This window comes from Vigna radiata, chromosome 3 (assembly GCF_000741045.1).
Source record: "Vigna radiata var. radiata cultivar VC1973A chromosome 3, Vradiata_ver6, whole genome shotgun sequence".
Taxonomy (NCBI): Eukaryota; Viridiplantae; Streptophyta; class Magnoliopsida; order Fabales; family Fabaceae; genus Vigna; species Vigna radiata.
The window spans coordinates 6,571,745-6,583,757 of NC_028353.1; the positions used below are offsets into that span (position 1 = coordinate 6,571,745).

At 32.2% G+C, this 12,013-nt stretch overlaps 1 protein-coding gene across 1 annotated transcript; it reads right to left on the bottom strand.

Annotated features, from left to right (window-relative positions):
* Nucleotides 1–816: 816 nt before the first annotated feature.
* Nucleotides 817–4,422, bottom strand: LOC106757637 (receptor protein kinase TMK1). The gene is made up of 2 exons (XM_014640356.2): nt 1,826–4,422; nt 817–1,586 (listed from the first exon to the last, which is right to left on the bottom strand). The coding sequence occupies exons 1-2, from the start codon at nt 4,143–4,145 to the stop codon at nt 1,078–1,080; spliced, it is 2,829 nt and encodes a 942-aa protein (XP_014495842.1). The 5' UTR covers nt 4,146–4,422; the 3' UTR covers nt 817–1,077.
* Between the last annotated feature and the right edge of the window lie 7,591 nt (nt 4,423–12,013).

A 12,013-nucleotide genomic window follows, 5' to 3' on the forward strand; every position in this document is an offset into this window, starting at 1 on the left:
CACGTGCCTCTTATGCAATTCCAAGCATTTCTGAATGAAGCTCAACAAGGGTCCAACCCCGAACTTCAGTTTTGGTCATGACCTGCTTTCAAATTCATCATAATATTTTTCACACGATATGCAACATGCTGTACCTCCAATTGCCTGGACTTTTGTTTGACTAGTCGTTATCAAAATATTAAAAACGAATATGCATCCTTTCAAGAAACACGAACGCAACATAGGATCATAAAATTCGCGTGGAAAATCACTTCTACTAGTATTGAATTATAGTTTAGGGATGCAAGAACATCAGAGTCCAATAAAAGGTCAGCAACTAATAATAAATGCGTTGGGTTATTACAAAGAAACAAAAAAATCCACCATCATTCGAATTTAATGCACCAAAAGTAGAAGGAAATACAAGTAACAAAAGGCAATATCATAGCGAATATATACTCTCCATGTCTTCCGCAATAACTAAGAATATTCAAAATCCACATCAATATGCTCGCAGAATGAATACCTTATCCACCGATTCTGCTAGCTCCAACCCTTTCAGAAGTGAATTCATGAAATTTATCAGTCATGTCTCGGATGAAGAGGTTCTCCAATAACACCATCGATTTGACCACAGTACTTTCCACTATTCATCTCCACAAGGATAAAGGAGGAGTACCAGGCTAAATATCTTACACAAATCCCCGCCTAACATTAATACTTTTATAATGTCAATGCATTTGGGTTTGCGTTGCATCAATCCACCACGGCACAGCTTAAAAGGTCGCATCAAAAGTCTCAACCAACACAAGGTTGACAAAAGATCACTCAAACATAAATAATAAATGAACTAAACCATTGATGATTGATTGCGGCTCAATATCTACAACCATTACCACTTAAATGTCATAGTGGAAAATACAAAGCATACACACGAGATTTCAAGGGCACATGGAATCTCATATACTCAAACACTATCATACCACTGGTACTAGAAAATTCGCCAAGACATTTTAAGATAGACAGAAAGAAAGGGGCATGCTATCTACAACTATTTGGAAAAACAAAAAGGAAAAAGGGTACACCAAACAATTTGTTTTAACGGCCATCAGCTGATGTAAAAGAATCTGCAAATCCGGTAGGCCTTGCGGGGATACTGCTCTTACTGTCTTCTAGGTCCATATAACTCATGTCCTTTCCTTCTGCCTCTTGCCATCCCTTCACCATCTGGTTAAGGGGAAGGCTATAATCGATCCCAGAATACTCCTCAGTGTCATCATCAAAGGGTTTCCATTTTTCAACAAGCGGTGCCAGCACATTTACGGCATGACCCATCTCTGGCCGCTGGCTCGGTTCTCTGGCAGTGCAGTGCCCTGCTAATTCAGCAATGATGGAGATGCTCTCAAATGTTTCTTCCTTAACATCAAGGGCTTTGTCAATAGCAGCCATTAGCTTCTTCTTATCTGATTTGATATGCCAGAACCATGCTGCTAAGTATTGGCTTTCCTCAGGTCTGTCCTCGTCAAGTGCCATTAATCCAGTCAATAGCTCCATTAGCACGACCCCAAAACTGAAAACATCCGCTTTTGTAGTGATTTTTCCTGTCACTGAAATATATTTGAACATTGAAATCAGGATTGGTATAAAATTTGAAGATAACAAATAAATTAGGACAAATAAAGTTGAAGTTTGTGTTACAAGCCATATAATGGTAATCAATTTATTAAATTTTGTAGTAGATGTTAATAAGTTTTTCCCTTAGAATTTGACATATATTAACAAGCTGACAAGAACTAAAATAGATCACACCAATGATTAAACCTTGTAGAACTAGTAAACAAAATACCTGCATATTCTGGCGCCAAATATCCGAAAGTCCCTGCAAGCCTGGTAACTACAGATTTTTCACCTTCAGGAGCAAGTTTTACCAAACCAAAATCTGAGACCTTTGCTCTGAAATCATCAGCAAGCAAGATATTTGACGGCTTAAGATCTCTGTGAATGAAGCTCTGGTGAGCCAGAGTATGAAGATACTCCATCCCTCTGGCAACATCCAATGCAATATTGAGCCTCCTCTTCCAAGAGAGTGGCTCCAGTTCAAGGCTTTTCCAATGGAAAAGATGCTTACTTAGAGCCCCTTGTGGCATATATTCATACACCAGAATCCTTTCATTACCTTCTATAGAATAACCCAAAAGAGATACCAGATGCCGGTGCCGGACTTTTGATAGAACCGCAATCTCAGCCTGGAATTCATCCAATGCCTTGCTACTAATCACACCAGCTTCCATTCGTTTCACTGCAATTTTTGTTCCATCATCCAACTCTCCCTTATAAACAACTCCAAATCCACCACGGCCAAGCTCGTTCTCGGGCGCAAAATTCTTGGTCACGTTCCTGAGAACTTGGACTGATATTCTAAGATTTCCAGCGTCAATGACATGAGACTCCCCAATTCCACTACTATTCCTACTCCCAGAACCACTCCCTGTCAAATTGGAAATGCTTCCATTTGTATTGTTAGCAACAGCAATCTTCACAACACTGTCAGAATCCGATGGATCCCTAGGGTGAATTACCAGTGAGGTTGGTGCCTGGAAGCCACCCTTCGTCCTCTTGAAACAATATGCATAGAGTGGAATGAGCAGAAAAGCCGCAGCTGCCACTCCCGCAATCGGAGCAACGATGGAAACCAACCCTTTCCGTTTAGATTTCTTAGTTTCACGAGAATCACTCGAACTAGAATTGGACTGACCCGATGCGGGGTCGACATTACCAGATCCAGATGATGGGCTCTTGCTCCCTGATGAAGGATTTTCCGCACCACCATTGAGGAGAGGATTCCCAGTAACAATAGGTTTCAATCCAGTCTTAAACAAAGGCAATGGAGGAGAAATGTTATTGCCACTCAGATCCAACAATGTCAAAGACGACAAACTACTCCAATTACCAGGGACCGCACCACTAATATCATTCCCCCCCAACCTAATCTCAACAAGAGAACCCAAGTTCGCAACAGAAGGACTTAAACTCCCACTAAGATTCATATTCGGCAAATTAATCATATTCACCTTTCCATCAACATTACACTTTATCCCCAACCACTGACCCCCACAAGGATCATTCCCACTCCACGAGTCAACCAAATTCTCAGGATAATTCAACCCCCCAAGGAACCCCAACAGCGCCATCACCTCAAACGCGCAAGGAACCCCTGACTTGTTCACACAAAAATCGTTATTAGTATAAGACACTTGAGCCGCTTTAAAATTGGGAATCGGACCCATAAAATGGTTGTTGTTCAAGTCCAGTTTGTCCAGCTTCAGGTCACCCAAACCTTGAGGAACCAACCCAACGAGGTTGTTCCCATTAACGTTAAGATCCCGTAGGGAGCTCAAATCCCCAATGTTATCGGGAATCGTTCCAGTGAATGCGTTCCCGTGAAGCCACAAACTCATGAGCGAAACCATGGAGGCCACAACGTCAATTCTTCCAGTAAGAAGCTCCCCCTGCTGGTTATTCAGCCAGAGAACCTGCAACGCGGAGCCGTTTAGACTCGGGGGAATCTCTCCCGTCAAGTTGTTGTTGGAGAGCTTCAAAAACGACAGCGAGTTCATTGTTCCGAGAAACTCGGGCAATGGACCGGCGAGGTTGCAGCCCATACAGGAGAGATTGGTCAACTGCGTTGAACCCTGGAGCGTTTGCGGTAAGTGCCAGCCGCCGGAGCTGGCGTTAAGTTTATTATTATCCAAGGCGAGCACTTCCAAACTCTGGAGCCCATCGAAGAAATCTGAAGGTATGGAGTCGAAGTCGTTGTTGTCAAGATACAAGTATTTGAGATTTGACAGGCCGCGGAAGGAGGGCAATGGGCCGTTGAGCCTGTTGTTCTGGAGGCCCACGTTGAAGAGATTTGTGAGCTGGTTCAGGTTCTGCGGAAGAGGACCGCTCAGGTTCAACCCCTTCGCCTGAATCTGGTTCACGCGGTTCTTATTGTCGCAGAAAATGTACTTCCAACCACACGGGTCATCGCCGCTGTCCGGCCATGGTAACAGTTCCGGGTTGTCCAACCCTTTTCGGAATTGGCGCAGTATTTCGGCGTCGTGCGGGTCGGCAGTGGTGAGGGAAAAGAGGAGGATGAAGAGGAGAGTTAGCGAAGAGTGGAGCATGGCGGCGCGTGAATGTCGGGTTCATCTGAGAGAGTGGAAGTAGGGTAGTGATTGGCGGGATTTGAAGCGGCGCATGTTGAATTCGGGTAGCAAAAGAAGCAATGGAAAAGCGAAGCTGAGTGAGAAAGTGAGAATATAGGTTGGGTGTTGCTTTTGAGAATTTCGCAATTCCCGTTACGACGGTCTCACAGATAGCCTCGTCTCAGTCCCATCCACATTTTTTTCCAAAGACGAAATGGTTTGATGGGCCCCACACAGTCGCACAGACACCTTCACTCCTCAACCCCAATCTCCTCATTTTATTTCAATTTAGCAGAAATTATAAAAGATAATAATAATTTAAAAATAATGCATTTTCAAATTACTATACTTTGAGTCAAATATAATCAACATTTAGTATATATGTATATGACTTTCACTCCAGCTTGATATACTTGTCATTGATCATGGTGGAAACAATCTAATACAATGTTTATAACAAATTAATACACAATGTCGTAAGATATTCTTGATGTAAAAAATGAATAAATTAACCTAAAGTTTGTAAGATGATGATTGCTCTAATAATATCATATAAACAACTGCAAAATATATAAGTAGTGAGAAATAAGTTCCAATGTAGCCTTTGAAGTCAATGAAATGCCCAAATAAATACTTTTTGGTGAATTGTAGAACACACGTCTTGGTTAAAGAAAGTTCTCTTATTTTCTAAACACAGTGTCATAGAAAAAACAATCTTTCCTCCTTTATTCTCTTAGGTTGCTTCATCAAGCATTGACTTTTCCACCACTCTCACTTTCTTAAAAAAAAAAAAAAAAAAACTATAACTACAGCTTTCTTCCACAATATATACCCTGCTGCAGGGAGACATTATAAATAAATAGTACACTTCTTACACAAATATAAGAACTATAAGGCACCCAAAATAGTCAAACTTTCGTGTGTACATATACTATTGACTGCGTTTTTAATATTGTAACCATTTTATGTTATCTCTCTATATAGCTTTTTTATATATTAATGTATCATCTTTCATATTTAAAATTTTATCACTCTCCAGAAAGATACAAATAACAGCTACCCAGCACAAGAGAAATAGCTTGTTTGACTGACAAAACTATACTGTGCAGCACGAGTGACCAATGCCTACTATTCTAACTATTACATAAATTTCTGCTTTTGAAAGTCTGGTAAAAAGTCATTTTTTACATAGAGTAACGGTAGTATAATATATATTTATATTCATTCGAGACACCTGATTAATAAAGGTAAGATGATGATAAAAAAATTGAATTTTTTTAATTTTTCAAAAAAAAGAAGAAAGTAAAAATAAGTAAAATAATGTAATAAATATAAAAAAAATTATATGTATTCTTTTATGTAACGTTGAATGGATACAATGAATGTTAATCATTCACATTTCGCGCACATATTTTTTTTAACTAATAAAAAATAGAAAAAAAAGGTTTTTCTATACTGTTTAATTATCATTTGACATTTTTAACGATAAAATAGTTTTAACAAATGTTAACTTTTATATTTAAAAAAATGAAAAAGAGTACAAGAAAATTGTGATATGAAACTAGCTTTTCCATAAAATAATGTATGTTTAATCTTCATCATCAACATGTTCGTCAATGCATCTTTTCTGGCTAAACAACAATGCTAAAAAATAAATGAATCAAATATTGACATTACTGTAAGTTAGGCGCATTTTTGGCAGACAAATAATATCTCCTGCTTTTTTTTTCTTATAATATTATTCTTGTGATCCTTCACTTCAATAATTTTTCATAGTAAAATATATTTAGAGGAAAAGTTACTATTTTTGTAACACGAATACATATCACTAGATTAAAAGTATATGCCAACAACACATACAAACAATTTACCTACTAATAGGTGTAAAATTAATGACACTTTCGTGCACGTAATTTGTTCTTGCACGATAATTTAATTGTTAATCACGTCATTACACCTTAATTTATGGGTTCTTTTTTATTAGTTCGTCGTTTACTGCAGTGGGTAGCACATAAAAGAGGACGGTATGCGTAGCTACTAGTAGGTGGATACTAGATCTGTTTTATATGTGTTATTTTAAAACTATGTACAAACAAATTAATTATTGTAAAATATTCTTCTGTTTAATTATTCCCTATCTCACATAATAAGCTATAGTTATTAAATAATAGGGAGCATAAATTAATACAAACAAACTGTTAATGAAACTCTGAATTATAAACATTGATAATTTTAAAATAGAAGACATTTAATTTAAATTTAATATCTTTTTAACATTATAGCCTTTAGCCGGCGGCTGTAACAGGCATATCTAGCTACCCTAACGTGAAGACTTTGCATGATAATCTCCTTTGAAAGGGAGGACAGGGAAGCACATAAACTCAAGCCTCTTCAATAAAACATGTAAGAATTTATAAAAAATTTTAATTTCACTTTTTAAGCATATCTTCTCCGAAATACTAAAAACAACACTAAAGAAATCATATTAATCAGTTTCATTTTTACTCTGTAAAAGACTAAATTGTGACTTAATGAAGCCTTAATGTGAGAATATTATCATAGTATCGTCTCATAATTTTGAGTGGAAGAAGAATCCAATCTCATGCAATAAAAAAAGACATTGAATGGAGGAAAGAATCTACAAATTGTGTAATATAAAAAGGAAATTTTGTTACCAAATTTAAACTATTAAAAGGGGGCATTTTTATTAAAATTAATTGTGAGTATAATTGGGATTTATTCTCAAGGTAAGTTTTTATGTCATCAATTAATTAAAAATATTGTTAATACGTCCTTGATTATAATTATATAAAAGTCAGTAATACCGTGCTTAATAGTTTTATTAAAGTAGAAAAGAAAGTTTATTTTTAGCTATAAAAAATTATCTGTAAGAACATGTTAATGTGTTCAAAGGAATGTTGCAAAGAAGGAAAGGATAGCGTTTCAAAGGGTATCCTCTTCCATTCCAAATTTTGTCCCTTTTCTTTTTGCAAGATTACGTTATTATTTTCTTAATTTTTTACTAAGATTGCAATCCAACTTTAATTACTTTTTAGATTTTTTGGTTGAAAATGGAATTGTTTCTGCGTAGCAGCATCATCCAACCACAGAAGCTGATGATCTAATAAAATTTGCTTAAGATGAGGGAAATGGAAAAGAAAAACTAGATTACCGTGGATCACTTCTACAGTTAAACCTGTTTTACTTTATATAATGGAAGGTTAAAAAACGAAAAGAAAAAAAAAAGGTCATTATCAGCTTCTTTTTTATTAGCAATTTTGTCATAACTTAATGAAATGACATAGGAAAATGACTTCACCACATGGCAATCCAACCTCCAATTTGGTACATGCACGAAAATGGAATGTCAATTAATCTATTTCATCGTTTTCACTAAACCATCCCATTCCCATTATCTTACGCGCAAATCCTCTTGGTCCTTTAATTAATTAACACGTATTTATGGAATTTACACAACAAGCTTATAGTCAAACAACAATTTAATTCTGAAATTTGTCCTGATAGATGTTGATAAAGAAAGAGCCGGACATTTATTAGTGTTGTGAAAAGAAAATAATTGGATAATTATTGAATATTTAGAGCAGCATATAATAATGAATCTATTGGGAAGCCATAAGTAGTTGGGTGTATTAATGTTATGCATAATATAAGCATTGGAGATGTTTAACCAATCATTAGTGTTGAACAAATATACCAACAACTGTGGGGTCTGCCTATGCATCAACTTTAATTTGTTCATAATTTTCTGGCATTTTCTTTTTGTGTGGGTGGGGCAAGCCACACAGCTATATCATTATGATTCCAAGAAATCGAGAGTGAGTCCCTCAAGTGGCGGTGCAAAAAGTTAAATTTGTAGTGAACCGTAGAGAGCAGACACGTGTGGGCTCCATGTATCGTCTTATTGCCACGCTTTTGTTCGTGGTTTGCGCACTCTCGATGAGATCAATCTTTTTGGGACCAAAGGGTCAAAAGTTGGGCCCAATCTTTCCTTTCACTTTGCAATTTAATTCTACGTTATCCAATATTTTCTAATCTTTCTTTCCATCTTCATTTAAGTGCTTATACTATACCAAAACTACTTTGCAAATATATAATATTTTAACATATCTTAATTACATAGTACTTCTGGGGATTAAGAATATAATTCAGAAATTAATAAAAAAGAAATTGGAATACATATATGGAATATACTCATCTAATAGTAGAAAATCCATATGTTCATCATCTCGTATAATGAACAAGTAGGATCACCTCGTATAATATTTTATTTAGATTATTATAACTAATTAATTAATCAATTGTAATTGATCGTTTTTTGGTTTGTAAAATACAAAACATGAAATAAGTAAAGGAGATATAATTATTTAGTGGACAAAATAGTGAAGGGAAATATATAATTTCGATATAGATTAATATTCCTTATTCATTTTTATCTTTTTATTACTACGTTTTGATACAATAACATGATCGATGATTGAAGTGTTGTACTTTTATCCAGTAAACTTGTTTTTAGATGGAACTTCTTACCAATCTATTTGCGTTGCTTTATTGTTTATAATGTTGTGAGATCTAAGAAAATTGTGTAATGCAATATTTACTCAATGATCTTATTTGTTTATTTATTTATTTATTTTTATATTCAATTATGCATTAGTTTTAATTAATTATACTCATTTTCATTTATTTCTAGTTATGAATTGATCCCGTTATTTATTTATATTGCTATGTTTCAGTTTTTATTATTTTATTTGTTTGTGGCAAATAATATGATAAGAATAATTTAAAGTATTATTATGAAATTATAAAATTTACAAAAAATAAAGATTTGATATATGTAACGAGAGCTCTGGTTTTAGAGATTTAAAATGAAAATGACTTAACCCGACTAGCAATTGTAAAATTAATTCATATATTTATGATAAATGAAGTTTGTAGATTTGTAAGAGTCTTTGTATCTTATTTTGATATGTCATGATTTTACATTATAGTTGTCTCACTTATCTGTTTTAGCATTTGTATGTGAAAAATAAAATTAAAAAATCTCCCTTTAATAGATAGAGGCACCAATGTTCCAAACTCATTCTCAACAACGATTATAACTATCTTTCCAACAATAAGCTAGAATACGCAAGTTGTTAATAATTATTAATATTTTAAGGAACGTGTTTCTTTACTTTTACTTTTGTTAGTCCCAAAATACTATCATTCTAAAAGGGATAATGAATTCTCTTAGGAACTCTTATTAATATGTTTCCTCTAGCCATTTGAAGATTAGTAATAATATTAGAAAAATAAAAAATAATTAATAAATAAAATTTCTTCTATTTATCTAAATATTAGAAAGATTTGTATTGTAAAATAAAATATAAATGTGTTAATATATAAGGTTAAATATTTTTTTAATCTTTAAATTATAACGTAGATTTATAATTCCTTTTTATTTAATTTTTTATATATTTTTATTTTTAAACTTTTAAAAATAAATTAATATAGTTTTTTTAGTTTATTTTTGTTAAGGTTCATTAATGTTTCAAATGCATTTTCAAATATACATAAAAAGGACAAATGTGTTTAATGGAATAAATAACTTAAATGTTAATAAAAGTATTTCATATTCTATAAAAATTTAATATAATTAAGTTAAAAAAATTATATTTATTCAATTTTAAAGTGTAAAAACTAAAATATATCAAAATTTTAAATACGAATGAATTTCAGTTTTATAATCAAAGTTTACAAATTAAAAATATGTTTAATCTTATATATATATATATATATATATATATATATATATATATATATATATATATATATATATATATATATATATATATTCTTTAAGTTTACATTATCAAGATTCAAGTATAATTTGATTATTTCTTAAATAATAATTAGAAATATTATCATATTATTTTCGAGAAATGACGTTACAAATATAGTTATTTTTTAACATTTAGAGAAGATATTTTGAAATTATTGTCATAGTTGAATTTTAGTATAAAATTTTGTCATATTTTAGAGTATGAATTTAATGACTTATTTACTATTTTAAGATAAACAAATTATTTAGGAATGAAATAATTTATATAGACTTTGAGTAGATATTGATATTGTAAATTTATTTTCATATATGATTGAATTGAGAAAAAAAAAATTATATTGATGCATTGTAATTAATTTGAGAGCTTTAAGTATGAGTATGATGATTCTTAGTAGAGTGGGTTTAAAAATTATGTTAATCCCACTTCATCTAGGTAGATGGGTCAGAGTTTGAATATAATTATTACCTAACACACTAATAAATAATGAGTTTGGCTTTTGTATTTTTTATTTTAAGCTCAATTCATCTTAATTACGAACGACTTGGATTCATTTAGATAATTGAATTAAGATTTTGAAATTACTTTTCTTATAAATTTCATTTTCAAATATCATTATAATTAAAAAAGAACATGCAAACTTTAAAAAAATTAATCCAAAATTTTGAATGAAACAGTAAGTAGAATTAAAAATAATTTGTTTAAACTAATTCGTACATAAAATAAGTTGTCAACAACAAATATATGAAAATAATCTCGAATATGCATGTTAAACTCATCACTTAGCTCATATTAAAATAAATTAATTTAAATGGGATGAGAGTTGATCAAATCATACATAAAATTTAACCCGATCTAAGTGGACTAAACTAAGACAAATTAAATAATGGAACAAGCCGAATAACCTTAACTCCACCACCTAATATAAAATAGTTATAATGTTTGATTTTATACATTATTACTACAATAGATGTTTTCAATAATGCTGATAAGGTAACTTGAATCCTCGTAACAATATTGGTAGCATATACTAGCATCATTCAAGTTGATTCGAAAATATGAATCCTCATAACAATGGATGCTTCCATCTTTCTTTTTTCTAAAATATGAAAACACTTAGCATAAACTCACATTAGTTCAAAATTAGCCTTGTTTGAGAGCAATGGTTGAAAAAAATATAAAAATTTGTATTTTTGAGCAATTACTGTTATATGTGGATTATAATTGCTAATGAATACACTCTCGTGGTCATTATCAGTTTATCCATTGCATCTTCTGTCATTATGCCTAATTAAATTTAAACACTATTCAATGATATCTCCTCAAAAGATATGCTTTGGAAAAACGCAAACTTTAATTTGCAAAATTATATGCGTCCAGCTGTTATATTGAACTGATATTGACCACTGGAATGTCCATATATTGTTATTCAGTTTTTTAAGGGAAAACTACAACATAAGCTTCTTCTTAGAAAGTTCTTTTAACTTGGATCAAATAGAAGAATGTCCAGACCTGTTTTATTTTATTGTCTTTAAATAAAACTTTATCCGCTATTAAATAAAGGGAAATATACCCTCTCCAACCAAAAGGCAAAAACTAGAGTGAAGCTGTTGCAAAGAAAGAAGAAATGAAACAATATATGTTTAAATTATATTTCTTCGTACCACGTACAATAATCTAATATCATTTAAAAGTTAGTAAAAAAAAATTTAAATACTTTTTTTTTCGTTTTGATTCTTCAAAGTATCTTTTAAGAATAAAACTGTCATAAATATTAATGTTACAAAACATAAAATATATATATATGATGATTCATCTTAACTATATCACTGATAGATTGTCAAAACATTATTGTCCATCATAGAATCAATGATAAAACATTCAGGTTCATAATGTTGGAATACAAACAAAATCTCATATCGAGTAAAAGAAGGTTTGGATATGAGTTTATATATACATAGATACCCTCTATTGGTAAGAGACCTTTTGGAGTGATACCAAAAATAA

What these genes read in the sequence shown, in the direction of transcription:
- LOC106757637 (XM_014640356.2), bottom strand. Translation starts at nt 4,145, where the DNA reads ATGCTCCACTCTTCGCTAACTCTCCTCTTCATCCTCCTCTTTTCCCTC. An exon ending in TTTGGCGCCAGAATATGCAG is followed by an intron (nt 1,587 to 1,825) that starts GTATTTTGTTTA and finishes AATATATTTCAG; the next exon opens with TGACAGGAAAAATCACTACA.